The sequence below is a fragment of the Alosa sapidissima genome, chromosome 17, assembly GCF_018492685.1.
Source record: "Alosa sapidissima isolate fAloSap1 chromosome 17, fAloSap1.pri, whole genome shotgun sequence".
Lineage (NCBI taxonomy): Eukaryota > Metazoa > Chordata > Actinopteri > Clupeiformes > Clupeidae > Alosa > Alosa sapidissima.
This window is the reverse complement of record NC_055973.1, coordinates 7,211,927-7,239,761: the sequence shown is the minus strand read 5'-3', so window position 1 is coordinate 7,239,761 and position 27,835 is coordinate 7,211,927. Positions and strand designations below refer to the sequence as shown.

The window sequence follows — 27,835 nt, the reverse complement described above, 5'->3', positions numbered from 1 at the left end:
TGTGGGGGTGCAGTGTGGGGGTGCAGTGTGGAGCTGCAGTGTGGGGGTGTGTGGGGCTGCAGTGTGGGGGTACAGTGTGGGGGTGCAGTGTGGGGCTGCAGTGTGGAGCTGCAGTGTGGGGGTGCAGTGTGGGGGTGTGTGGGGCTGCAGTGTGGGGACGTGTGGAGCTGCAGTGTGGGGACGCATGGAGCTGCAGGTTATATTTCTGTACAGAGCACCAAAGTTATAGAGTGTAAGAATAACTAGAAAAAATATTTCTGAGGAACTGCAAAGTGTGCTTGCTCAGATGCGGTTCACCAACGGGTGCAGTCAGTGAAATAGGCTGTGTTGAACTCTGCTTGATCCAAGGATTCCAACAGTACCTCATTTGTTTTACATCGGGCAAAACAAGGTTACGTGCAAGGTGAAAGGTGAAAGGTTACGTGCATAAACTCACGTCTGAAACCCTAAAATGCTTCAATGGTAGCTGCAGTGCCCCCCAGAGGTCAAAAAGGACGAGATTCTATGTGTGTCTTCACAATAGCGCCCCGAGTCCATGTACCAAAGTATGGTTTTGAAACGTGAAAGCGTTCCTTAGATATGACCTACTTCCTGTTTGGCAGCTGATTTCGTTTGGCTGTGTCAGGAGAACGCCTTTGAAAAGCAAAAATCCTTTTCATAACTTTTTTATGAGGCTTGGTCTGAAGATCATGAAAGTCAAAAAGATCACAAAGTTTCGTGAAGATCTGACAATATGTGACCACACAACACCGTTTCCGGCCGTACGTTCCAGAGGCGATATTTCAAAAGGTCTAGGAGCAAGAGGTGGGTTTTAAGAGCCGTTTAGTTATTGTGAGATGGAGTCCAGAGTGCGGATGTGTGAGGGGAGTGAGTTCCACAGTTTGGGTGCAACATAGGAGAAGGCCTTGCTCCCATTGTGGTGAGCCTGATGTTTGGTACTGTCTATAATCCAACTGTAGATGAGCAGAGTGCAAAGCAGGCTTTTCAGAGGCACAGTGGCAATGACAGAGACATTGGCATTTATGAGTTACCGGTGATGACACTTTAGTGATTTGCTGGATGTTTCAGCAGTAAAGAGTGACATTTAGCATCATGACACAAACAATGTCCAACCTGATCGTCTAACAACGTCTGCTGAGAGTGACGCCTTTGAAAGGAACATACAGTAATAAATACTACAGCGCAAGAGGTTAGACACTGTGAAGATCGGCTTGTGTATTTGTTTGGAAGTCATACAGTGTACAGTGGCAGGCCTTACATAAATCATGGTACAAGTATACCCAATTTTTTATCATTTATGCTTGTTCATAGCTTATCAACTCTACTTGACAGCAACATCTGCTTTAACGAAATTCACTTCCTGGATAAAGCCAGATCAGCTGTACCTCAAAGCTGTGACTGGTCAAGCTGTAAAGGCAACAGCCAGTAAATCAGCTTCATGCTTGGGGAAGGGGGGGGGGTTGACTCTCCTCTCTGATGCCGAGAGGCTGGGGAAGGGGCAGAGGAAATAATGCCCCCACAGCCAGCCTCAAATATAAGCCTTGTCTAAACAGCTTAGCGTTAGCCTGGCCTCGTCAGAGTGTTATGAGATTAAATAGTTTAATTACTCTTTCATACCAACCGGCAGCTAACGAATCCATGACCCTGCTCGGCATGAGTTCAGTGGCGGATTTCAGCCACATTAGTGAATCACGGACGATGTTACTGTAATATTGCATTACTGTAACAATGATTTACTTAACTTTTTCTTTCATGCTTTTTCACGTTTTTTTTTAAATGATTTTGATTTCTGATTGATTTTTTTTAACCGTAACTCACATAGTGGGACATGTTTGTTCATGTTTCTGTTGTCTAACTAACCATGTTGAGTGGCTACTGGCTTTTGGTGTTGCGTGGCATCTGCGATAAACCATTTTGTAATAAAAGAGGCCGGCATGCTCTTACAGTCCCTCATCATGCTCTCCAGAAATTTCTGTCCTGAGTCACTCTAGCACCAAGCTGAAGTATAATGACACCATACCTTCACCGACAACAGCAGCATAGCTAAATCACTCTCACTCTCTGGGTGTGTGTGTGTGTGTGTGTGTGTGTGTGTGTGTGTGTGTGTGTGTGTGTGTGTGTGTATGTGTCTATGTGTATGTGGTTGTGTGTATGCATGTTTGTATGTCTTTCTGTATGTGTCTCTGTGTGTGTGTGTGTGTGTGTGTGTGTGTGTGTGTGTGTGTGTGTGTGTGTGTGTGTGTGTGTGTGTGTGTGTGCGTGTGCGCTTTCAGGTGTGCTGTCAGGCTTTTCTGTGCATGTTTTCTCTTCATGAGACAATGACCTTTCAGTGTGTCTAAATTCACACTCACTTTCAGGCCTACTGAGTGGAAAATTGGATAAACAAACACTTCATCAGTGGGACAGACAAGCGGGCGAACACCGGGGAAACACACACACACACACACACACACACACACACACACACACACACACATGCAACACAGCAAGCCCTGCGGATTACACACTTATTTCTTTCCTTTTTTTCCCTTTCAACTTTCACTGTTGTTGTTGTTGTTGTTGTTATTTCACCATGAAACTGGCACAGGAGAAGTAAACAGCGTAAAAAAAAACAAGTTTAATCGGAGGAATGGAGCTCTGGGATAGTGACAATAACAAAACAAAACAAAAAAAAAACCAACAGAGAGAAAATGTCTGTCATTTCACCCAGCTAGAGCCCATCTCTGAGTGCCGTCCTGGGCCACGGGGAGCTGGCGGAGCATAGGGGGAGTGGTCGGTGTGGCGTCCAGGGAGAACCTGAGCACGCTGAGCGGCATCAGCCAGGAGAGGAGACGGAAGCGCTTTATTGCCACTCTGATGGGGCCAGACCTGACTCCACAGGAGAGAGAGATAGACAGGGGAGGGAGAGAGAGAGGGGAGAGATGAGAGAAGAATGAGAGAGAGAAACAGAGAGAGAGAGAGAGAGAAAGAGAGAGGGAGAGAGACAGAGAGAGAGAGACAGGGGAGAGAGAGAGAGAGGGGAGAGATGAGAGAAGAATGAAAGAGAAACACAGAGAGAAAGAGAGAGGGGAGAGATGGGAGAAAGAATAAGAGAGGCAGGTGGCTGAGCAAGACAGAGAGAAAGAAAGAGGAGATAAAGAGTGATAAAGAGAGAGAGCGAGAGAGAGAGAAAGTGTGAGAGAGAGAGAGTGTGTGAGAGAGAGAGAGAGAGAGAGAGAGAGAGAGAGAGAGAGAAGACTCCTGGGAGGTCAGTGCCTGGTGTGTGGTGCACACGCCAGAGAGTGGGGCCCTCCATATGGCAAGGGATTGTGGGAAGTGGGAAGTGTGAGCATGTGGCAGCTGTGAGGATACCTGCGCCAAGAAGCAGGGTGAGTGGAGGGCGGAGGTCACCACCGGACGGCTGGCACCGCGGTGTGACCGGAGTTACCGAGATGGATGTGCCACAGATGCCTGACTGAGTTTTTAGAGCAATCACACCAGCACACATAACTGAAAATAGGGCTCTCTCGTCCACTCTCGTCATTCCATTTTTATCAATTACAGTATAAATTCAAACATATATTAAAAACATACATCTGAAATGTTATCATTTCAGTGGGATGTCGAAAAGAAGCTTCAATTTTGATAGTGTGACTAGCTCTCGAGCAAAACAAAAGTCTTATCACTCAATTCTCAGTTATTAACTTTCTCTTGTTTAATTACATCAAAGAAAGAACTAAAGAGAGAGAGAAAGAAATTATGAAGGACAGAAAGAAAGAAAAAAAGAAAGAAAGACAGAAAGAAAGAAAGAAAGAAAGAAAGAAAGAAAGAAAGAGAGAGAAATAAATAAATAATTTCTGTTGAAGCAATTTTGTTAAAAATATCTCTCTTTCTCCCTCTCTCTCTATCTCTCACATACACACACACACACACACACAACACAGAGAGAGAGAGAGAGAGAGAGCGCTGGGTGAGGCAGCAGTGCTGGTGAGGTGTTAATGATGTCCCAGCAGGGGGGCTGCTCTTACCCCCTGCCCGTGTTCCTCTCGGCCCGGGAATCATTCTGCCGGCAGAACCAAAGAAACAGCCAACACAAAAAAAGAAGAAAAAAAAAGATTCCCGGCTAGTTCCATTTCATTTCTACTCAGAAGTGGGTTTTGTGTGTGTGTGTGTGTGTGTGAAAAGAAAAAAAGGAAACTTTCTATAATATTCCCCCAGACAAATGTTTTCCCCACTTATGGCAGAGTCTGTTTTCATATCACATCATATGTTCAGAAGGTAGGAGTCTAGACCCACAAAAGGCCCCTGTGCCAACACAGTTTAATGGCTAAGAGAGCATGCTGTCTGTATTTACAGCTTATAGCGGAAGTTAATGGTTGGGAAAGATAGCTATTTCCATTTCAAGCCTGCGGGTACTATTTGTCTATGTTTTGTATTTATTTCTTTTTTTCCCCACATGCAGTTTTCCTGGCCATTGCTTTTATATTATTTTGAAAAGCATGTCGCAAACCAATGCTTTCGAGAGAAAGCCCTTGGGCATACTGTGATAATATTTTGGCATCCTGCCTGAATGTTTGAAAGCAAGTGCCACTCCTACAAGGTTTAAATGTATGGAATTACAGCATAAAGTCATACACAAGTACCTGATGTATAAAAATCAATATTATCGGCCCTTCATTACTTAACAGAGAATTGAATGAGTCTTTTTATGGCCGTGTTCCAGGCGGGCAGATGTAGTGTTGTCAATCTAGGCTAGTCCATCTCGGTATGGGGACAGCCATCTCTCTCTCTCTCTCTTCATCTCTCTCTCTCTCTCTCTCTCTCTCTCTCTCTCTCTCTCTCTCTCACCTGACTCGCAGGCAAATGTTTTTGAGGTCTCGTCGTGGAAGATGATCGCCACGGCGTGTTTCTTCGTCTCCCGTGGCATCCTGGTGATGTTCTTGATGTGGTGGAGTTCCGTTATCTGTGGGGTTAAAAACCAGAGAGAAATGACTCCGACTGAATAAGGACAGGGAGTAAGTCAAGCGGAGAGCCAGGATGCTGAGACTGACAGCAGCCAGACTAACACAGTTAGTGCTAATCTCTTGGACAACAAAAACTGATCCGGCTAGTGAAATGCAATGGCCGAATTGCGCGGCTCTGGGAGTTTGGTTTGAATGGTGCCCGACCAGAACGCTGCACACAAAACCTCTTTGTGGATGTAATCTCTTGACAAGAGCCCAGTAGATTCAGATTTCAAAAACAATGCCCAGCGATCCATAAATTACGTTCTTTTTGTCCCCGCAAAATTGTGAGTTTGAGATACGGATTGGACGTTGTGGAGATTCGACTTTGAAATTGCTGGTTTTGCACAGTCTTTGACTTTTTGAATTCACAAACTGAGAAAAGAAACTGCTGTGTGCCTTGTCCTCTGTAAAATAAATCAGAAACGCATGCAAGCCGTCAGCTCCGAATCAATATCTGCTTATGAGACGGAAATTAGGAGGTTATGAAGCCTTTTCAAATGTGCTGTATAACACAGTTATCAAACTCTGGGTTACTGCATTCAGTAAAACACAGCTGACATTTACAGGCTCTTCCCAGGGAGAGAGACTGCACCTCATTGTGAAATAATATCAGTGATTGTCATCATATGATTTGTTTACCCCATTTCTGCAAAAGAGACAGAATGAAAGCCTTAAATCAGAAAACAGATCCCAGGCTGGAGTTCATCGCATATGCTGTGGCATTATCAAAACACCACAGGCGACACACACACACACACACACACACACACACACACACACACACACACACACACACACATACACACACACATACACACACACACACACACACACACACACACATACACACACACACACACACAAACACACACACACACTCACTCCCAGACTAATACCAAGCAGGTGACATTCTGTGAGATTCAGAGATGTTTAGCACCTCAGGTCGGTCGTATCAGGTTTTTATTTCAGATCTTATCCTGAATTATCCACGGAGCCAGAACTTCACTCTTCCCTAAGCACCCTGACGCGCCCCCCAGGGCTCAAGTACTTTTAGTGCTGTGAAGCCGGTTGTGCTGAGATTTCTTCCTCCTCCTCCTCCTCCTCCTCCTCTGCTCCTGTATTCCTCTCCTCACACAGTGCCAGGGGTGTTTTTCGAGGCTGTAAATGTGTGTTTTGCCAGCCGCGGCGGGGAATGTGGTTTTGGGACGGTGGCGGATGCCAGGTTTGTGGGCTGCCCGCTGCTGCATCCTGGTGTGTGTGCGGGGGTGTGGATATGTGTGTGTGTGTGTGTGTGGATATGTGTGTGTGTGTGTGTGTGTGTGTGTTGGGGGGGGGGGGGGGGGGGGGGGAGATGCATGGAGGGTGTGAGGTGGGGCATGCCAGGGTGCGGCCCCTCCCTTTTCTCTCCATTTCTCTGCTTTCCTTTCTTCTAATCTGTTTTTCTGTGTCCTTATTTCTCTCTTCCTCTTTCCATCTCTCTCTCTCTCTCCCCCACTCTCTCTCTCTCTCTCCTCTCTGCCACCCCCAAAATCTCAGTCTCCATCTTACTCTCTTTTCAAATTCAAATTCAAATTCAAAGGAGCTTTATTAGCATTACTGGATACAGTGTTGCCAAAGCCAGTGTTACAGATAACACAGTAGAATAACAAAAGAAAGAAAATAGACATACAGCAAATAGACATACAACATCTTTTCTTTCTCACTCAATATATCCCTATGTATCCTTGTTCCTCCCTCTCTCTCTCTCTATCTCTCTCTAATCCTCTCAGTCTCCCCCTATCATTATTCTCTCACCATCTACTTCTCTCTTGCCTTCTCTCTCAAGCTATCCCTTTCTCCCCTGCTCTCTCTATCTCTCCTCTCCTGCTCTCTCTCTGTTCTCCTGCTCTCTCTCTCCCCCTCTCCTGCTCTCTCTCTCTCCTCTCCTGCTCTCTCTCCCCCTCTCCTGCTCTCTCTCTCCTCTCCTGCTCTCTCTCTCCCCCTCTCCTGCTCTCTCTCTCTCCTCTCCTGCTCTCTCTCTCCTCTCCTGCTCTCTCTGTCCCCCTCTCCTGCTCTCTCTCTCCTCTCCTGCTCTCTCTCTGTTCTCCTGCTCTCTCTCTCCCCCTCTCCTACTCTCTCTCTCTCCTCTCCTGCTCTCTCTCTCTCCCTCTCCTGCTCTCTCTCTCCTCTCCTGCTCTCTCTCTCCTCTCGTGGCTGGTACAGGACCCAGAGCGCGTGAACTAAATCGCCTCCATTGATCATCCTGTGATCTGTGTTGTGCAGTGGACGCTGTGCCCCGGTGACTGGGAGAGGTAATGTACCGAACACTGGCTCCTGCCCCTTCCTTCTTACGCCTCACCAACCCAACCTAGAGCTGAAATCACCAAAGTGTCCAGATGTAGGAACACACATCCTGACATCAATCTGACGGGTTTGAAAAATCATGTCTCTCCCTCGTGGGTCTCATTGTTCAACACTAAATGAATGGACTGATTGTAGGTATTAGCTGTTGAGCTGTGGCCGGACATGAGTTAGCGTTGGTGAGTTCAAATCAGCCCAGCTGGTATGAGACATACAATCAACAAAGAGGTAAAGATCTCTGGCTAGATGGCAGACACATGACCAATACCCTCAAGAACACTGGAGAACCGCAGGGTTCTATTCCTCCTTTTCTCCTCGGTCATGGACATTCTAGTGGACCGTTTCAATACTCCCCTCCATGTTTGTTGTGTCCTTGTGAAGCATGGCATTAAGCCCACACTCTGATAGCTAAGGAGGGCAGATAAGGACAGACAGAGAGAGGGAGGACTCGTCTTAACGCCCCCCATAACCCCCCCGTCTCTGACAGCACATCACATTAGAGCGCTCATAATCGCGGATGAATTGGCATTTGACAACACGGCATCAAGAGAGCGCCGGAGATGTCACGGTCCCAATCGAGGCGCGGGGCTCTCCCACTCATTATTTAAGTTCTGCCGCCGAGCGCGTTAGTCACTTACGCCGCACGGAGCTGCCGCACCAGTCCTAATGAGTCCTAATTGGAATAGTTTCAAAGAACAGAGGAGTGGGAGAGAGGGAGATTATCTACTTCAAAAAAAGTAAAAAAAGAGAGAAAGAAAGGAGAGGAAGGAAGGAAGGAAGGAAGAAGCCTCGAAGGAACTCGATAAGACCAAAAATCTGTCCTAATGGAATCTTAACAGCAATATCTGCGTCTGTTTGAATAATGCACTTATCTGCCAGCGTAAGACAGTAAGTGAACTGATTTCAGGGCCATGCAGCGTGACTTGGGAAGACTTTTAATGGAAAATAGCTCTATCTAGAGCTTTTACCACTACACGCAAAGCCCATATCACTGTTGAATATTGAACAGCGTCTTCTTGGGCATGTTGGGTACCTGGGATGAAATCCAGCCATGTGATGCACCTTTAGTCTCGTGTGTGTGTGTGTGTGTAGATAGATAGATAGATAAATAGATAGATAGATACTTTATTGATCCCCAGGGGAAATTCAAGGTCTCAGTAGCATACAGACATCACACACACATTCACTAACAGCAGAAAAAAGTAATTAAAAGTATGTAATATAAAAAACACAACTAAGCAATAAGGACAGTTGAAGATAAAGAATATACTAAATATACTAAAATACAAATTATACTAAATAACACTTAATCTAAATCAATTCTAAAAACAGTATCCACATAGTGGGTGATTAATCAATCAAGAGGCGCTTGCAATGACTGAGACAGGGACTGAGCCTGTGATTCTCTGTGCATAGTAAGGTAAGGTAAGGTGCTCTGTGTGAGTGAGTGTCATGGTGATGTTGCAAATGAGTAAGTCCAACAGTGCAACAGTGCAAGAATAAAGTCAATATATATCTATTTATCTATATATATATATAACTATATTAAGAAAAGGTATAAGTGTGGCCACAGTTCGGCTGTGGCATGGGGGGAGGGGTTATGCATATGTCCTAATATAGCACGCAAACAGTGAGGCAGAAAGACAGTGGTAAAAAGTGGCTAGTGGACAGACAGTATCCAAACATGGTGGGGGTGAAGAGGCAGACAGATTATGCGGAGAAGTCTATCTCTACTCTTCCCTTAAGTGAAGCATTGAACAGTTCAATGGCTCTGGGGACAAATGACTTCCTCAGTCTGTCTGTTGTGCAAAGCAGTGAGCGAAGTCTCCAGCTGATCAGGCTCTTCTGCTTTACAATAGTGCTGTGGAGTGGATGACACTCATTGTCCAAGATGTTGATCAGTTTGTTCAGGGTCCTTTTGTCAGATATTGAAGTGATGCACTCCAGCTCAGCTCCCACTACAGAACCAGCTTTCCTTACCAGCCTGTCAAGTTGCCCCGCATCCTACCTATTTGTGCTTCCTCCCCAGCATACCACTGCATAGAAGAGGACGCTGGCAACAACAGACTGGTAGAACATCCTGAGGAGCTTGCTGCACACATTGAAGGACCGCAGCCTCCTCAGGAAGTACAGCCTGCTCTGCCCTTTCTTATAGAGTGCGTCAGTGTTGGCTGACCAGTCCAGTTTATTGTCCAGGTGGAGACCCAGATACTTGTAGGTGCTTACCACCTCCACATTGACCCCATCAATGGAGACTGGTAGCAGAGTGGGCTTAGTGACCTGCGGAAATCCACAACCATCTCCTTGGTCTTTGAAGTGTTGAGTTGAAGATGATTGAGTTTGCACCATTGCACAAAGTCCTCCACCAGGCTCCTGTACTCCTCCTCCTGCCCGTTCCTGATACACCCCACAATTGCAGTATCGTCAGAAAACTTCTGCATGTGGCATGACTCGGTGTTGTAGCAGAAGTCAGATGTGTACAGGGTGAATAGGACTGGAGAGAGCACAGTTCCCTGTGGCGCTCCGGTGCTGCTGATCACAGTGTCAGAGAGACAGTTCTTCAGTCGGACGAACTGTGGTCGCTCGGTCAGGTAATCTGTAATCCAGGTTACCAGGTGAGTGTCCACACCCTATCTGCAAGAGCTTGTCTCCCAGTCTGAGGGGTTGGATGGTGTTAAAAGCACTTGAGAAATCAAAGAACATGATTCTCACAGCACTTTTCCCCTTGTCTAGGTGAGAATGTGTCCTGTGTAGAAGATAAGTGATGGCATCGTCCATGCCCACTTTCTCCTGGTATGCAAACTGTAACGGGTCTAGTGCATGGCGTACCTGGGGTCTGAGCATACCTAAGACCAGTCGCTCCATTGTCTTCATCACATGTGATGTTAGAGCGACAGGTCTGTAGTCATTAAGCTCACTAGGGTGTGGCTTCTTAGGGACAGGGGTGAGACATGATGTCTTCCACAGTGTTGGAATTTGTCCGAGGTGTAGACTGAAATTGAAGATGTGCTTCAGTGGCTCCCCCAGTTCAGCAGCACAGGTCTTAAGTAGCCTTGGACACAGTCTGTTAGGCCCCGCTGCCTTATTGGTATGAAGTTTCTTTAGTTGAGCTCTTACTTGATCTGCTGTGATGATGGGGGGGTGTGAGGGGAGGGGAGGGGGAGGGGTGCATCTGGGATCTGTGTGTCTGATGGCTGTTTACTGAGGTCGTTGTCACCTCATTGTTCGTGATCGCCATGTGGGGGAGGGGTGCAATATCCAGTGATGGTGGGGGTACGATAGCCTGTGATGGTGGAGGTGAGTGTTGCACTGGTATTGAGGGGGTGTGGGGGTGGGGGCTGGGGGATGACCACCTCCTTGATGTCCCTGTCAAGGCTGCCAGAGTTGTGGACACTTCAACAGGCACAGGCAAGGAGGCGTCAGGCGGGGGAAGGGCGTGAGGTGACTTAGGTTGTTGGATGTCACCGGGATGCAGAGCTGGAGAGACTGGGAGGCTGGGAGGTGGGGGTAGGGCAGGCACGCAAACAAGAGCAGTGTCCGAGTCAGCCGGGGGTGGTGGACAGACCACTACCATTGGAGCTGGAGCAGGGCAGTCAAACCTGTTGTAGAAGTGGAGGTCCAGGTCCCCCTCCACAGAGCTGCTGCTCTTCTTCAGGCCAGTGATAGCCTTCATGCCGTCCCATGCCTCCTTCATGTTGTTTTCCTGCAACTTCTGTTCCACCTTCCTTCTGTAGTCCTCCTTAGCCTCCTTCAGCTTGGCTTTGAGTTCCCCTTGCACGCGCCTCTGTCCCCCTCTGTGTGTGTGTGTGTGTGTGTGTGAGACATCTATAAAACAACACACATTCCGCCCCTACTTTGTATCATTTTCATGTTTGAGACAACTTCATGTGTAGGTGTTTATGTTCACAATATCTATTTCTAGCAATTTTTTGAAAAATAACATTTTCTCATAAATCACAACAATGACACTTCATTGTGGCATTCCAGTGGGTTGACAGTGTTTCTCTTTTTGGCTTGATGGTGCTGTGAGAGTCTCTTATATCATGAATGCAGCATGTGGGGGAGACGTTACCTTATGAAACCCTCTGAAGTACGCTGCTTTCTCATCAGGGTACTTCTCTAATCGCCGTGGTCCTTTACTGGAGGCCTTCTTAAAAACCAGCCAACATCGCCGGAAGATCTGCAAAAAATATGGAAAACATATCCGTTCATTAGACAAATAAGACCAAGGTGCCATAAATATGACGCTATAAATCATCAAGGTGCAATAAATCATGTTTTACAGTGTTTGTGTACTTTACATGCACGCTCCTTGATTATTTATGAAAATGTAAACAAATGCAATGAGTCTCCTGGAGATACAGAAGTGCTTGGTGCTATTATTGTTGCCGTGTCCTCATAATTACTGCAGTAGAAGTGGTTTAAATTTTTACAACAAAAAACACACCTTTAAGTGTAGGACTAACACTGACATTATGAGTTATGTCTTAACTATGCAAACAATTAAGCTGCAAACTGCATAACATCCAATTGATCCACCTTTGTGCATTTTATATTTGTTCAATATTGGTATATTCTAAGCAGTGTAAGTGTAGCCAGTGTTTTTCTTTGAGAGTGCTTATTTAACAGAGCCTTTCATCTCTATATTATATCCTTTTGTATGAGACAAAGAAATATAGTTTATTCAGGAACAATATTCACAAGACAATATTCTTGAATTTCCCCTTGAGGATCAATAAAGTATCTATCTATCTATCATCTATCTAAGACTCAGTTCACCAAAAGTCTCTACTAGCATTTATTAGCATTCCATTTCTGTGTACTTAAAGTCGTTGTATTTCAGTTACTCCAGGAGACGAAATATATCCAGGTCCCTCTTTGATTTGCAGACTCTCTCTCTCTCTCTCTCTCTCTCTCTCTCTCTCTCTCTCTCTCTCTCTCTCTCTCTCTCTCTCTCTCTCTCTCTCTGTCTGCTCCACATGTGACCATTAAAAAAGTAAAGTAAGATGGCCCAGAATCCCCCCCCCCAGCCAGGTCTATGGCTCTATCAGATTAAACATCTCTTCTTTCCCCGGGGACATCTTCAAGGTCAACCAGGAACACTATGAATGTGAGGAACAGACACCGCACACACACACACACACACACACACACACACACAGAGAGACTCTCTCTCTCTCTCTCTCTCTCTCTGACTCACCATATATAGCAAAAAAAAGTTACTTAAACCCTCGAGTCTTGGCTCTTGAAGTCATGTTTTTTTAATGACATCAATAACCCAAAAGTATCATAATTAACAAATGAAGTGGAAAGGCCTTTCCCCCATCCAAACGTCCACATCTGCTTTTCTGCCAATGATATATGCAGATGATGCCACACTTCCCATTAAAAATGACAGACATCTCTGCGAAGGTAGTTTAACATTTAATGATAGATTGATGAGGAGTTGGCCAAAGGGACATTTGGACCCCGTCCATGCTTTATTATCTTAATATAATACTGTTTTATGGTATCCTCTGAGCAGACATGATAATAGAAAGTTGAGGCGGTCTCGTCTGAGGCCATGGAGAAGGCGATATGGCCCTCGCAGAAAGATGACCGAAAAGACCTCTGTGCCGATTACAAGAATTAATTCTCACAGAGGTTTTTCACGCCTTGAGGTGGTCAGGAGTCATTTTGTTGATGTATATGTCTTCCCTCATCACAGTTTGCGACCACAAAAGTCATTTTTGCTGGGCGAGACTCATTTTTATACCTGAGCTTAGCAAGGCATTTGGGGGTAATTGATAGGAGCAGCACACCCCTCCTTTATACTTATTTTCCATTATTTCTCTTGCAATTTGTCTACTAAATGTTGGTGAACTATCATCTAAGAAACAACCCCAGTTGATTAACAATCAAATGACATAGTCCCTTTTTTATTTTGTTCCTTCGAGCTGCAGATTAATTCAATTTACATTCAGGAGCAGACAGGGGTATCATTACTAAGTGGCGAAATGAAAAGTAATGCATGAAGGCCATAAAAACATATTGTAAAGTAAAATGCATAAAAACACAGCATGTGTTTTAATTGGCAATATGTTTAATGTGTGAGATTTTGGAAATCCTTTTCTCCTGCTTAATCATCCTCTAAATAGCCAGGGTGGTGTTGGTGCTGCTCTATCTGATCTAGATTAAAACTAAGCACAGAGAAGAAAGTGTAAGATTCATGTGTTCTGCTCTGCTCCCAGGTAGCCTGGTCTTCACCACATTATTTTGCAGTCTTGTTTAGACAAAGATGCTACTGTAGGTTTATAGATGCATGTGGTTTGTACTTCTGCATGTCAACATACCATAGCCACTGATATGTTTTGAAGGACAGGTTCCAGTATTGCTTTTTAGTCATCAACATGATGACAACATGATGACTCCATCTTTTATTCATTTATTATTATGCATGGAAAACAAATGTGATATGAATTCATCTTTGCAAAATGAAAATTATCATGAATCATAAGATGCCATTTTGTACAATTTTTTTCCCGGCAAAAGGTGTTACTATCATATCATGCAATGATATCTGTCCATAGTCAGTGCATTCTTGTTAGCCCCATGGGGTAATCTACTCCATCAAATGGTTTCACGATAACTCTGTGGGTTCCTGGAAACACAATAAGAGACTTTTCTGCAGTGCTTGTCTGCTGCTCTTGACAGCATTGCACATGTGCAAATATACCCCCCACACACACACACACACACACACACACCCTCCTAGTTTTCCCACAGCTTTCTATCCGAGAGGGCAAACCTGCAGCACGGCTGATTTGCCCGTGTCTCAAACTCTGATGAAGGGGTTCAGACAACACTCAGCCAAGCGGGGTCCCTTAAAGAGAGAGCATGCAAATGAATAGGCAATCAGACTCCTTTTATGCTCGCAGCTTTACAGTGCCTCTCAATGGGGGTCTAAGAGCCCAGGATGGACCCTACCTTTTGCGAGCACGCTGATTGCGCAGAGAAAATTTCAAAGGCTGATTAATGAATACAACTCCCCTTGTCTGTGGCAGGCTGGTTAATTATGAATCAGGGGCACCGTGTTCCTCCCAAATGCTGGAAATTAGAGACGTGCTTGAGAGCCCTTCACTTCAGCGAACAAGAGACAGGTAAATTTAGCCACTTCATTAAAACAAGGACCAAACAAAAACTATATACAAAAGAACTGCCAGCTCTTGGTAGTGCAAAATGACCATGTGGCACCCTGCTGGGATAATTAAGATATTGTCCACAGTATGTGACATCAAAACAAAAAAATTTGTGAATCCCACGAAAATATGCAATAATAGCGTGTGTGACAGTGGGCCTACTATACTGCAGCAATCCTGGTAAACTCAGTGGGCAGGAGTAATGCATGAGTTAGACGTTATCTGACCTAAAGACAAAACAACCCACTGAGGGCCGAGGGAGCGTGCGTGACCTTTTCATGTTCCGACAGGGGAGCGCGGGACGAGACGAGACGCAACGAGACGGCGGTGTTGTTGTTGCAGAAACCTGACGCCTCACCTTTAAAAGCGAAAATTCCTGTCAAGTGCGCCTTCGGAGTCGCGGGCAGTCAAAGGTGAAGTTTATCTCATTAGCTGCGCCCGTCATCGTCGCTGCCGCCCGCCTCCCTCCCTTTCGCCTGCCAGACATTCACACTCACTTCCCCCCAGCTCAGACAGATACACCAGCCACACAAGGTTATCGCCAGGCTTGCAGTCCCCTGCCTGGCCTTACATTGTTCAGCCAGCTCAATCAGGTATTCAGCAGAATGTCTGCTGCCAAAGATAGCAATTAATAGCTGAGCCAGTGACTTGAAAAGGGACACCAACGTATGGACTCTACGTGCAGTCCAGCAGCCGATGATGATGGTATGGGGAAGAGACGTGTTGGGTAGGCCTATAGGCTTTTATTAGTGGGTAAAAATAGAGCAGCTATGTAGGAGATGACAAGATATCATCTTTAATATAGTTTTTGGTCCCCGGGGACAATCATGGGGATCTCATGTAGACGGTTTTCATGAGACGAGGGAAGGAAAATGTACAGGGACAATATGGAAAAATCACGAGGAAAATGCCTTTCTGTGAGATTAAGAAAGCCTTTGATGCTGTAATATTTTCTCACCACACTGTTCTTCTTTCCCACAGTGATGTGCAAATGCAATGCCTGAAATTACTGTTGATTTTTTTAATCACTCTCTTATTATTAAACTTCTGAGAATGAATTAGTCATCCAACAAATTGTGTGGTGAACCTTTTTAAAAAAAGCCATTCGTATGTTTCATTGGCATGTAGCTTTCAGTCTGGGTGAATTATATTCATAGCACCTCCAACAATAGCCAATACAAGTACAAGGAGAGTTGGGCTGCATAAAAATAATGAAATAAGCATAATAGACGACAGCTGCTTCTACCTTGACAACTTCTTTAAGCAACTCCCAAGCAATTTAAAGCCAGGCTTACAAATAATAGTGCAGACAATCCTTGGAGACTTTTTGAGGTATTACAAAAAATGAATGGACTCTAGCATACTAATGAGCACTGGCTGTGTGTCCATAAATAACATGATTGCCGACAGTGTTACGAATCCAAACACAAATGTGACAGGACTAGTTCTGTGCCCAACATTACTCATTACATCCTCAGAGTTTGATTTATTATGCTGTTGGGCAGTTGTTAAAATCATCATTATGGCAATCATGTCTAACCCTGTCCTCCAGTAAGTCGGCGTTAGCCGAACTATCACTGTTGGCTACCCCCCCCCCCCCCTCCCCCCCCACCACATTTACTTCCAAAATCATTTTGTAATTTGGCCCTGACTCGGGCTGCTGTATGAAGATGAGCGCGCGAGAGAGAGAGAGAGAGAGAGAGAGAGAGAGAGAGAGAGAGAGAGAGCGAGAGAGAGAGAGAGAGCGAGAGCGAGAGCGCCTTGGCCCAGTTAATCATAGATTACTTTATCTGGGACAGCCCAAATCCTTCATGCAAAATGCACCGCTACCTCCTGTACAAGTAATCACGGAATCCTTCTCCCTGTCTCATCACCCATGCTTGGATGGAGTTTTCAATGAAACATTCATGTGCTCTCCACCACGGTCCAGAAATGTGATACATATGCGGAGGCAGTGGCGGCAGCAGTGGCAGTGGCAGTCGCTCCTCTCCCTCGGCTACCTAAGAGGTCAGGCGGTGTCAGCACAGGGGTTCTAATCCGGCAGTCATTCAGTCCAGCCCATTCAGTCTGCCCTGTGTCTCCCCAGACAGAGGAAGCTGATAACACGAGCTGTCATGACAGAACATCCACCACATACAGTATTAGGACCAGTGTGTGTGTGTGTGTGTGTGTGTGTGTGTGTGTGTGTGTGTGTGTGCGAGTGCAGGTGTGTGTGTGTGAGAGAGAGAGAAAGAGAGAGAAAAAGAGAGAGGGGCATAGGGAAACATGAGTTACAGAGTGCATGTATGTATGTATGTATGTGTGTGTGTGTGTGTGAGAGTGAGAGTGAGAGTGAGAGTGAGAGTGAGAGTGAGAGTGAGAGAGAGAGAGAGAGACAGAGAGGTGTGAGAGGGGGCATTGGGAAATATGAGTTATATGAGTGAGAGCATGTGTTTTAGTGTGCATTAGGTGACTATAAGCTTGGACATTTCAGTTTGTGTGTGCCTGTGTGTGTTTCAGAGATGAGGCTTGCTGATGTGATCATCAGGAGTGGTGTGGCAGCAGTAGCCTACCAACACAGGCACTCAGGCTCTCTCTCTTTCACACACACACACACACACACACACACACACACACACACACACACACACACACACACACACACACACAGTATGCGCATACATACACACACAAGCCTGACTGTGTACAGTTGCTCTCTCTCTGACCCTTGGTGTGCTCCACGATGCCTCATCCTAACAGCCCCTGCAGACACTAATACTGACTCCAGTCTCATTTAGCAGTCAATGACAAGTCCCGGTCTGATCTCTTCAGACGTGCACGACCCAGAGTGGAAAGCCGTATCATGCACCATATGTTTTATTGAGGATGGGGAGAGAGGCTGCTTCTTCCAGCCAGGGCCCTGCTCTAAAAATGCAATCATCATTAAGGCTTTCTGTCTTTCTCTCTTTCTCTCTCTACTTGCGTCCTAGCAGCCGGTCATGCACATATTGTCACCAGAACGTCAGATTTTGCTCTTTCCTTTCACGAACGAAGCGCCTTATCTGAATACAAACCCGGAGCAGGAAGGGGAGACAGCGAAGTGAGGTGGGAAAAAATCATGTAGGAACATGTAGGTCACGATAACCTTTCACAAGCAGCATTAGTTAAAATGTCAAACACAACACCGCATATCACCTCATGTCTTTGCTCTGCACACACAAGCAGATTACAAAAATAGCAGCCATAATTTTGAAGAAAAAAAGTAGGTCAATATTCAAGTTTCTCCAATATATTTGAGGAATGCTGTTTTGTTACTGAGGCCTCGGGAGCACAGAGGAGCTTCCTATAAATGTCTTGAGTGTGCTTATTTGAGTGCAGTTATTCGTCCATTACAGAAATAATACCACAAAACTTTTTCAAATCCATTTTTCAAGGACATCCTCGTAGCAATTTCCCTCAATCTATAATTCTAATCTCAGCAATATTATTTGACTAATGCTTGTCTAATGTAAGTGAACAGGGCAAATAAGCACAGCACTATTCCTGTGCATTAGGGAAATTCTCCCCGTTTAATCCCTTTCTCTTCGGACGTCAAACTTGGTGCGTTGCTCCTCTGAGGATTTACTTTTCAATCATCATGATTACTACTGCTTGCGCATTGACAATCTCTTATCCGTGCCTCTCTGTATTATGCCTTCCCTCAGCAATACTAAGAAAAGCACAATCTCCATCTAAACTACAAGTCTGTGTTGGCCTGGCTCCAGACACACAATAATAATGCAGATAGTATGTACCATGAAGAACCGACTTTACAATTCAAATACAAATAAAAAAAGGAAGCAAGAGATGAAGAAGTACCGGTACTTGTCAGTTTAAAGATTTTGGCAAATTCAAATGTGCACCCCTGGGGGAATGGGTATATGTTTACATAGACGCAGGTGGGGTAGGTAAGGGCTGCTAATCCCCCTCTGGAGCAGGCTATGCCACACGGAGGAGGGGGCAGAAGGACCTCCTGTGGAGAAACCTGTGCCAGAGATGCAGAAGCCCTCCTCTGGTGTTCTGCACCAATGAAACACTGTACTTCTGCTTCTCTCATCCAAGATGACTGACTCTCCAGAATTTGATTTTGCCTTGATTTTGATCAGATTTGTTTTGTTTCAGTTTTTGAAATCTTTTCCAAGAAAAATACCAAAGAATGCACTTACATTGACCTGTGGTTAGATTGAGAGTATGGTCATTTGGTTATGTAACGTGTTAGGCTGATCACATGATGACAAAAGAACAGATCTGGCTCTGATCTGTCCCTGATCCAAGGCTGCTCTGGTAGATCCATACCACTGGGCCAAATCCATTCATCATACGCACTCTCGTAGGGTCACTTACTGTAAATCACCCAATCAGACTAATTATCATTAGGAGTTTGGGTCGCTGGTTCCCAGGTTCATGAACCTATCGAGTGTATCTTCCTGACAAGATAAGTTTTTACTTCAAGGCTTCCAGCATACTGATTAAACTGCTGCAGCTTCCTATATATACACAGTCTGTTTCAGGGGTAAATTAGGTGCATGCTGCCAAATATGCATAATTACACAGGAGAGATGCTGTGCATCTTCCACCAGCTATTTCAGGGACACACAGTCATCTCATTTTATCAACTTAAAAAAATGAAGTAAGATATAAGGACCTGCTTGCTAATGAAAAGGCTCATTTCCACTAATCCAATTTATTAAAGCCTGATAGCATTAACAGATGGAATCGTGTCATCTGCCGAGACATTACACAGGTCTATGGAAGCAGACGACACCAAGGGTTATTCATAGCTGTGTGCTGTGAATGGGAGAATGTGTTCTAAAACACACTCTTGGCAAATGCAGTTATATTCAAGAAAGTCAGACAGGTTTGAGCGAGAGAGAGTGAGAGAGAGAGAGACTGGCATTCAACATTTTACACATCAGCCCTTAATCAAAACCATGTATAGCAATGAAGAAAATGTCCTCAAAATTCATTTCTGCATTTCCTTGAAAGGACTGGAAATATCACCAGTTTTCAACATATATCCTTCCCGAGCCCATTCACAGCTCATGATTACATGTTGCGATCAGCTTGATAAGTGATTCTTCCTCCTTCTCTGCTTAGCTGGAAGTGATTTCTTTGGTAACTGCACTGTGTCCTACCTAATATACCATTGACTTTGACAGCTATTATTCAAAATTCATCTTCTGAACAATAACTCCTGAGGATATATGATCACTAGCGTAATAGAAAACTAGATAGCAGCACCGTTCTACTACTCTTCACCCAGTTCATGTGTACTGAATCTTTTAAAAGCAATCAGCCATATCCAGTATGCACTCACACAAACCCATTCTTCATCAACAGGGAAATAAATAAATAACCAAATAAACGAATACATAAATAAATAAGTAAATAATGACTGTGGTCATCTTTGTAGGTGTGCACAGCCCCATGCTTATTCATCCTGACAAAAGAGCCAAGTCGAGCCAGGCTGTGCAGGTGGGAAGGTGAGGAGGCTGATTTTATTTTATTTTATTTTATTTCGTTTTATTCTCCGTGAGGAACGATGCCTGTGTGTAGGCTGGACACCTCCGGCCACTGAGCCAAGGGTCTCGCCTCTAGTGAAGTGCTTCAGGTTTTCCCAGAATAGCCACAGCATCTGTGATGTTTCAATCTGACACTTTTTGGGTTTTTTTGGTGGGGGCCAAAAGCAAGGATTGACAGTGTGTGTGGAATTGAATTGCATTGTGGGATCCTGTCTGCACTGCTATGTAGGAAGAAAGAGTTCAGCCCACTGTTGCTTATTTTAGATTGTCGATTTCTCCCTGTTTCCCCAGTAAGATGTCTTAAAAGTGGACCAACCCAGATAGGCACATACTGTGGCTCAGATCAGGGCAACATCCTTCCCACAGTGAGCTGTTATCTAGAAATCATTATAATGCAAATTCCATTCAAAATGAACATCAGTCCTTCCTTGCAAAGTTCAGGTTTGACAGAACACATACATACACAGAGAGAGACAGAAAGAAAACTCTTACGTAATGACACATAAGAAATAGCAAAAAGAGAATTCTTCCCATATCTAGCAAACCCAGCTCCATACAGTAGATACACAGTGTGCATGTAACAGTGCAGGGTTACATAAGTTGATTACTGTGAGGAAAAGGGTGTACTTTTACATCCTAATCAACTTTGGTACTCACACCTGTGCCCGCAGCGGATTAGTGCTATTTTTGTTTCCATTTTAATATATACAGTATGATCCTTGTCAAACCGTCGCATGTCCTCTGGGTTACGACATGTCATCCAGAGCAGCTGATCCTCCTGAGACTGCTGTGGCCCTGGTCTGACATGAGCTCTGAGGCCCATCCACACTGCTAAAACAACTGTAACTGTAAAGATATGAACGTCCACAATACGACCAACAATACGGAAGGTCTGAGGAATATCCTTCATGTTCACTAATATGTGATGCCTGAAATTTGATGGATTCTGACTGGCTGTCAGCGTTTCTGTCGTTCATAACATTGCTTTGAATGACACTGACAATTAAATGTTTGTAAATATTGATCATGTAGAACCAAACTGACTGGGCAGATGATTCTAGAATCACTGTAGATTTGACTGTAGATCAATCAATGCTTGAGGCAGCTGATTCTAGAACTTCTCTGATGTGGATGTGGTGCAAACCTGGCCTGGAATTGGCCCAGGTCTGGCCTGATCTGTCGTGGCGTGACGTGACGTGACACATGGCAGTGATGTGAAGGCACTGTGTCACTCCACTTGCCCAGGCAGCTGAAGCTCTGAGGCTGTGAGGCAGTGAGCCTGTGGGTTGTGTGTGTGTGTGTGTGTGTGTGTGTGTGTGTGTGTGTGTGTGTGTGTGTGTGTGGGGGGGGGGGGGGGGGGGGGGGTACTCTGCTTGGAACCCTGGGGAAAGGCCCGGGCGGCCCGGTGATTAATGCTGCCCAAATGACGAGAGGATAAAAGAGCCGGGCTAAATGCTCCTGTGATAGATTCGTTTGGACCAGGAGGCGGCTTTTCTCTCTCTTTTGCTCTCTGCCTCACAGGAGCCGCGCTTGAGAGCTCGGGTGTCTCTGATGGCTGCACTCACGTTACACTCAAGTGCATATGAGAGGTGGTGGCTGCAACACAAATTAGGGCATGTAAAAAAATGACGATTAATACGCCGGCTTTGATCATTGTATGAATAACCACAGGAAGTGACATGGTTGCCAAGAATTTTTTTTTTTTTTTTTTAAGTTTAGGATAATCAAATATACTAGCTTACATGATGCAAATAAAACCCTTAAGCTGTATTGATCAAGCACCACTTAGCTATATTTGTCCATCTTCAAATGTGAAAATAGACAAAATAGTATGTTTTTTACACTGAAATACTAACCCTACAAGTAAAAGCGCTCATTATATTACTCAATCTGGATCTGTCCCTGAGTAACCAAATAAGAGGCTCGGGCCACAGTGCTCCTCTCTTGATGTCACTCCCTTATGTTGTGGCCTTGCTTAAGATAGAATCAGTGAATGGGTCAGTCCTCCTTATATGAAAGCCAAAGCCATTTAATCAAAGTTTAGGCCATCTAAGCCTAATAAATGAAGACTTCACATTAAATGACTACTTCACTCTTGTGCGTGTTCCTGTGTGTGTGTCTGTGTGTCTCAGTGAGAGAGATAGGAAGAGTGTGTCTGTGTGTGTGTGTGTGTGTGTGTGTGTGTGTGTGTGTGTGTGTGCGCGTGTGCGCGCGTGTGTGTGTGCGCACGCAGAAGTGCAAGTGTGAGTGTATTTGTATTTGTGTGTGTGTGTGTGTGTGTGTGTGTGTGTGTGTGTGTCTGTTTAGGCAAGAGGATCAGGGGAGGGTGGGAGATCCTGATTTGACTTTTAAATTTGGTTTTCTGTTAAGTGCCAGTCTGGCATAAGGACATGGGATTAGAGAAATTAAATTGCCATCCGGGAGAGTGTGTGATGAGCTTTGACTTTTCGGCGTGGATTAGCAAACTTTGCACTTTGTAAGCAGTCCACGAGGGGTGGAAACAAAGCTGTTGTTTGGGCCTCTAGCATGATGGCAAATGTGCTCTGTCAAAGAGCCTAGCTTAGCACACAAAAACAACACGCATCCCAGAGACCTCAATGGCACAGCCAACACAGCATCTTCCATGGTGTAGTGGCTCCCAAACACTATCACAAGCCTTGTGTTTCTGGGCTGAACTGGTAGAACTGTCTGAGCTGCAACTGTCTGAGTCGTAACATCATCATCAGTACCCAGGAACCACATACTGATGAATATGTGATGTGTACTATAATGCACACTAACATTCAAAAGTCAGAGTTACTTGGATATTTCAACAAAAAATAGATTAAATTAATTTGAATATCAAATATATATAGGGAAATTAATTAATGGGGAAAATAGTCAATAAGATTAGAAGAAATGATTTGTATTTGTAATAATAATATTTCGGTTTTAAAACTTAAAATTAGGAAAGTGCCCCCATACTTTTGAATAGTAGTCGATATATATATACTGTACAGCATACTGTACATTGCTAAATTAAGAAATGTAATACATCATGTAGTCCATAAAAAATGGCTTGCTCATGGATCATGTTACTATCAGGTGACACTGATCCCACTACTTCCTGTATTGCTTAATCAATCAGGCCTACTCCTTGCCACAAACAAAATAATAAAATAATTAACAGTGAAAGGATTAATGATGTCAAATGTGTAAATCGACGTGCAGGCAAACAGTTATCTTATAGAAAGGAACTGCAAAATACTGCAGCATAGTTCACTGCAAATAACATTTACAATGGAGCTCCCGTAGCCTGCATTGAGCCCATTCATCAGGACCAATTACAGCTGGCCATCCATCCTCTGCTTTGTCTCAATAAGCCTGACGAGGCCAGAACTAATGGATCCTACCTGATCCACACGGCACATCTGTGTGCATACAGGAGGAGAGGAAAAAGAAACGCAGTTCAATTTGTATGAATGCGACTGCAGAGTGGAGAAGGAGAGAGGCAACTCCACCAGTCGTACACACACACATGATGACAAGGTGAGTGAAAGGAGCTGTACTTTGGCGAGGGTAATACTTAAATGCTTGTCTCTTTAGCTGGAGAGGACTACACACTGACGGAGAGGATGACACTGATGAATGACTGAGGATAGAGAGCCGCGTGGCTCAATCAAGGAAACGCTTAAAGTGCTTAAAGATAAAAGCGTGGTGGCTCAACAGAATGGAATTTCACCAGATAATGATTCCTTCATTATGCCTGTCTTTTTTCCCCTCAACAATAAAAACAATTACCATTATCATTTTTTCCCCCAAAAGTCCTCACAAGGACACAGAAGCAATCAGTGCGCTCATTGTTACAGACAGTAGAAACACTAGGGTGACCCTGATATAAAATGGCTAACTGGTTCAACAATGACTCAACTGTTCTCTAATGCAATGCTTTTGTTTCACGTAGTATAATGGACAAGGATAACACACATCATAATAATACATATTCTCAGTATACAGTCTGCCGCTGGTGGGAGTGGGGGGTTGGGGGGTGGGCGAACTCCCACTTAGCCCCCCCCCCCCCCCCCCCCCCAATTCCCCCACTAGTACTGAAATATCCCAGAGAAACAAAAGGACAACGGTTAGACAAGTTAATCTTTCCTCAATAGAGCTTCAGCAGCACCTAGAATGGGGCCAGCCGTTTGCAGCAGATGGTGGTATCTGCTTAACCGTTCACATAAAACCCTTTCATATCTATGGTGGCTCATGTTAGATGCCTGTACACAAGACTGCAAGCCTCTGTGCGCCTATATTAATCTCATGACATATAATGCGCAGTGAGGATTGTGCGAGAATAACCATGTCAGATTAACATTATAGACATCAAATGTGGGTCATCAGAACCAATATATATCAAAAAAGGTGAGCAGCAGTCATACTTTAAAACCAAACAAACTTGAGTTAAATTTTTCTGAGCATCATCTTTATTGAGTCCATGTCTACAACTGCCATGTAAACAAGGTGAGTCCCATTGAGGTTTAAATGTCTTTTCCAGGAGGGCCCTGGAACAACAAGTAAACAACAATAATATAATAGCAACATTTTGGCAGAAGCCTAGATGGATTTTACTTATTGGTTACTTTAGTGCTTCTTCTAATAAAAAAATCAATCCAGTGGTGCTACTTTTTATACTGTAAAATATGATATATGAATATATCCCATAATTAACTCTCTTTCTCCAAAAATAGCAGTCTCTCACTGAGCAGATGACAGAATAACATTGTAAACGATGCCTCCAAGTAACACAGAGTATATGCGAGTCTCCTGAGCATGGATGGAAAAGGCCAAGGCTGTAAGAGGATAAACACATATCAATGGAAATGCAGTGACATCTATATGGGTCCTGCAGTTCACTGAGCACCAATCAGACTGGGGCATGTATATGTTTCTCTTCACCTCCTGAGATCTCCACACAGTAGCTTCCAATATGTATCCAACAAGAACACAATTTAAGCCCCAAAAACAATATAACCTAAGACCTTCTCAATACAGGTATAAAGTATGCAAGGCATTTTAATCAGTTTACTTAATACCTATCATTGTGAGAATGTATGTTTCTTCTCTTGTCAATTCTGTTGTATTTGTTATCTACAACTGCCAGTAACCATAGCAAGAAATGTCAAATCAAAGTTGTATTATGAACTTCTTAAGCAGACTGCAACACTAGCCTCTTTCAGAGAGCATGAGCATTAGCCAATCATAAACATAAGTACAACTAAAAGGATAATGATGTCAAGTTGTGAAGGTACTAGGGTGTGCTTGTCTTCCTCTTCAAACATGAGTATGGAGAGGAAGAGGGCGAATGACAAACAGCCGGACTGTGGTGGTGTTCTTAGAGACTTGTCTTGTTTGAGCCACTTGGCTTTTCAGTCTCCACAGAGAGAAGGGAGGGAGGGAGAGAGGAAGTGAGAGAGAGAGAGAGAGAAAGAGAGGAAGCTCATCCTACAGCTCGAGAGTATTGATCCGTGAATCCAAGACGACATTTGTTAAAAAAAAAAAAATATTCTGAGGCATCTAGCACCCACTGTACCATTGGGCCGATTCAGTCAACTAAGATAAAAAAAATATCAGGTTGTGCATAAAACATGAAAAGCCAGTGAACTGCCTTGTCTTTTCTCCCCTTTCTTTCCTTTTGACTGCAGCATTGACTGGGAGCGTCCAGACCCTGTTCTAATAGATACGGTTCATTTCAGAGTGATTTCTGTGCAGAAGGTAATGAGAATGACAAACAGCGGCTCAAATCGCCACACAGGACGGGAAGACTGGTGTCAGGAACTCTACTGCTGCAGCACCAAACCCACAGGGGACGACATGGCGAAAATGTTTGATGGTTTCTTACAACTCAACAACACATGTACTACTGTACACGATACAGGGTTCTTGCATGCATAACCCAGTGAGTGCATAGAAACCAGCACCATGTCGCCTAAATAACAGAGGCAAGCAACATCGACAATGATCAACGAGGGGCAAACTCAATCATTTATCCATACATTTAGAGGTAACTGATGACATCATTAAGCTGTTGTGGAACATTAAATGAAAAACAAAAACAATATCAAGACATTCTTCAGATACCCTTGATACAAATCACCTAATAAAAATGCCAGAAGGATAACAAATAATTGCTTCCAATAATGGCACCACAACCGTATGAGGCAAAAGCAAAAGAATCCATATGTTCAGCGTTGCTGGTCCAACAAATGGTATACTAGATTGAAAGTTGTTGGCATATTCTTAGCCAATTCACCTGAAACTGACTATTGCACAAATAATGCATCACACAAAGCTTGCCTACAGAGACAAAGTAACGGCTAGTGTACAAACAAAGCTTACAAACAAAGGCTGGAAAAGAAGACTTTCAATTGTAGGCAAACCCAGCATTGCTGCCACACATATAGTAAATCATATGCATTTGAATTTGATTTATGATTTTTCTAAAAAGCAAAAGTAAGAGACTGAATGGAACAATCTTTATAAAACAATCATATGCGTATATGAATAGGGCCTATAGAGCAACATCCCCCCCCCCTCCCACACACACACACACACATACACAGCACCACATAATACATTTAATTTCTCAATGGAATAATGTCTTGCATTTTTTTCTATTTGAATATGTGTGGTGGTTTAACTGGCAACATATAGCCATAGTTCATGAAAGAACTATTCAACTGTTACTGCACCTGATTATCAATATCCTTCACCTGTGTGTATTGCGTTGAGTTGCGTTCATCCATTTTGTCAAAGAAATATTGATATTAACTTTTGTATCAATGCAACTCTTCACAAATATGCGTGTAGGCCTACAGCATTATTTTTACAGAACTGTTTAAACGGATAGTTATAAACTAAATGAAAAAAAAAAACACTTCAAACTAAACAAACGTTAAAAACTAGTCTAATGAGTGAAGGACGTTATTGATGATGGTTACTTTACTATATGTTGTTATGTTACTGTAATGTAATAACAGTGTAAATAGGTATAAGTGCACATTTATAAACTGTTTGGCTGTTTTCTTTTTTGGAAGTTCACGTCAGGATAGCAGTGGAGCAATTAAAACCTTTTGGATCCAGATGCTGCCTACTGCTGGAAACAATTCACGTCAGTAGCCACTGTAACATCGGAGCAAGTGCCACTTACCCCCAATTTCTTACTCCGTATTTTCACGTAGCCTTGTTTCACTATGTCATTGAAGTTAGAAGCCATAGTAACAGGTTTTAGTCCGTTTTCCTTCTTTCGCCTCCTCCTCCTGAAGTCTGCCTTGCATTCAGAGACCACAGACAACCTGCCTCCTGTGTCAGCGTTCGGGCACCCGGCTCGGGCGGGTTGTTCCATCCGCGGATGGGGAGATGCTGTTCGTCAGCTGATGTGATTCAGTTGCAGCGCGGCTTCCTGGAACACACCACCCTGTTCCCCACGAGAGGGGGTGAAGTGAAAACTCAGCTTTATATGTGACTGCAGAGCCGATTAGGTTTGGATGTATTAGGGCGATGCAGAATGTGAAAGTCGAATCTTTCTCATTCTGTGCGAGATTAAAGCACCCTTCAGTAAACATGTAATCTTTCAGTCTGTGTATTAAGGAAGAGCTTAAGCTATTTACACCAAGGCGGGAAAAAAAGCAATTAGTGAAAGCAATAGAGGACCATTTTTGTGCTCTCACAAATTTGTTGACAGGTGAGAATTCATGATTACTGTAGGCCTACCTCTGCCGGTTTTCCCCACATTTGCATTCCTTATAGCTTACCCACC

General features: G+C 44.1%; 1 protein-coding gene across 1 annotated transcript in view; it reads right to left on the bottom strand.

Annotated features, from left to right (window-relative positions):
* The window catches only part of dok6 (docking protein 6), a 45,488-nt gene extending 18,100 nt beyond the window's left edge, over nucleotides 1-27,388 (bottom strand). Inside the window, exons 1-3 of the mRNA XM_042067281.1 lie at nucleotides 27,227-27,388; nucleotides 11,398-11,505; nucleotides 4,828-4,942 (exon numbers count right to left, since the gene is read on the bottom strand). Of these exons, the coding sequence (XP_041923215.1) occupies nucleotides 4,828-4,942; nucleotides 11,398-11,505; nucleotides 27,227-27,292 (289 nt within the window). The 5' untranslated portion in view covers nucleotides 27,293-27,388. The remainder of the gene's footprint in view (nucleotides 1-4,827; nucleotides 4,943-11,397; nucleotides 11,506-27,226) is intronic.
* Nucleotides 27,389-27,835: the final 447 nt, after the last annotated feature.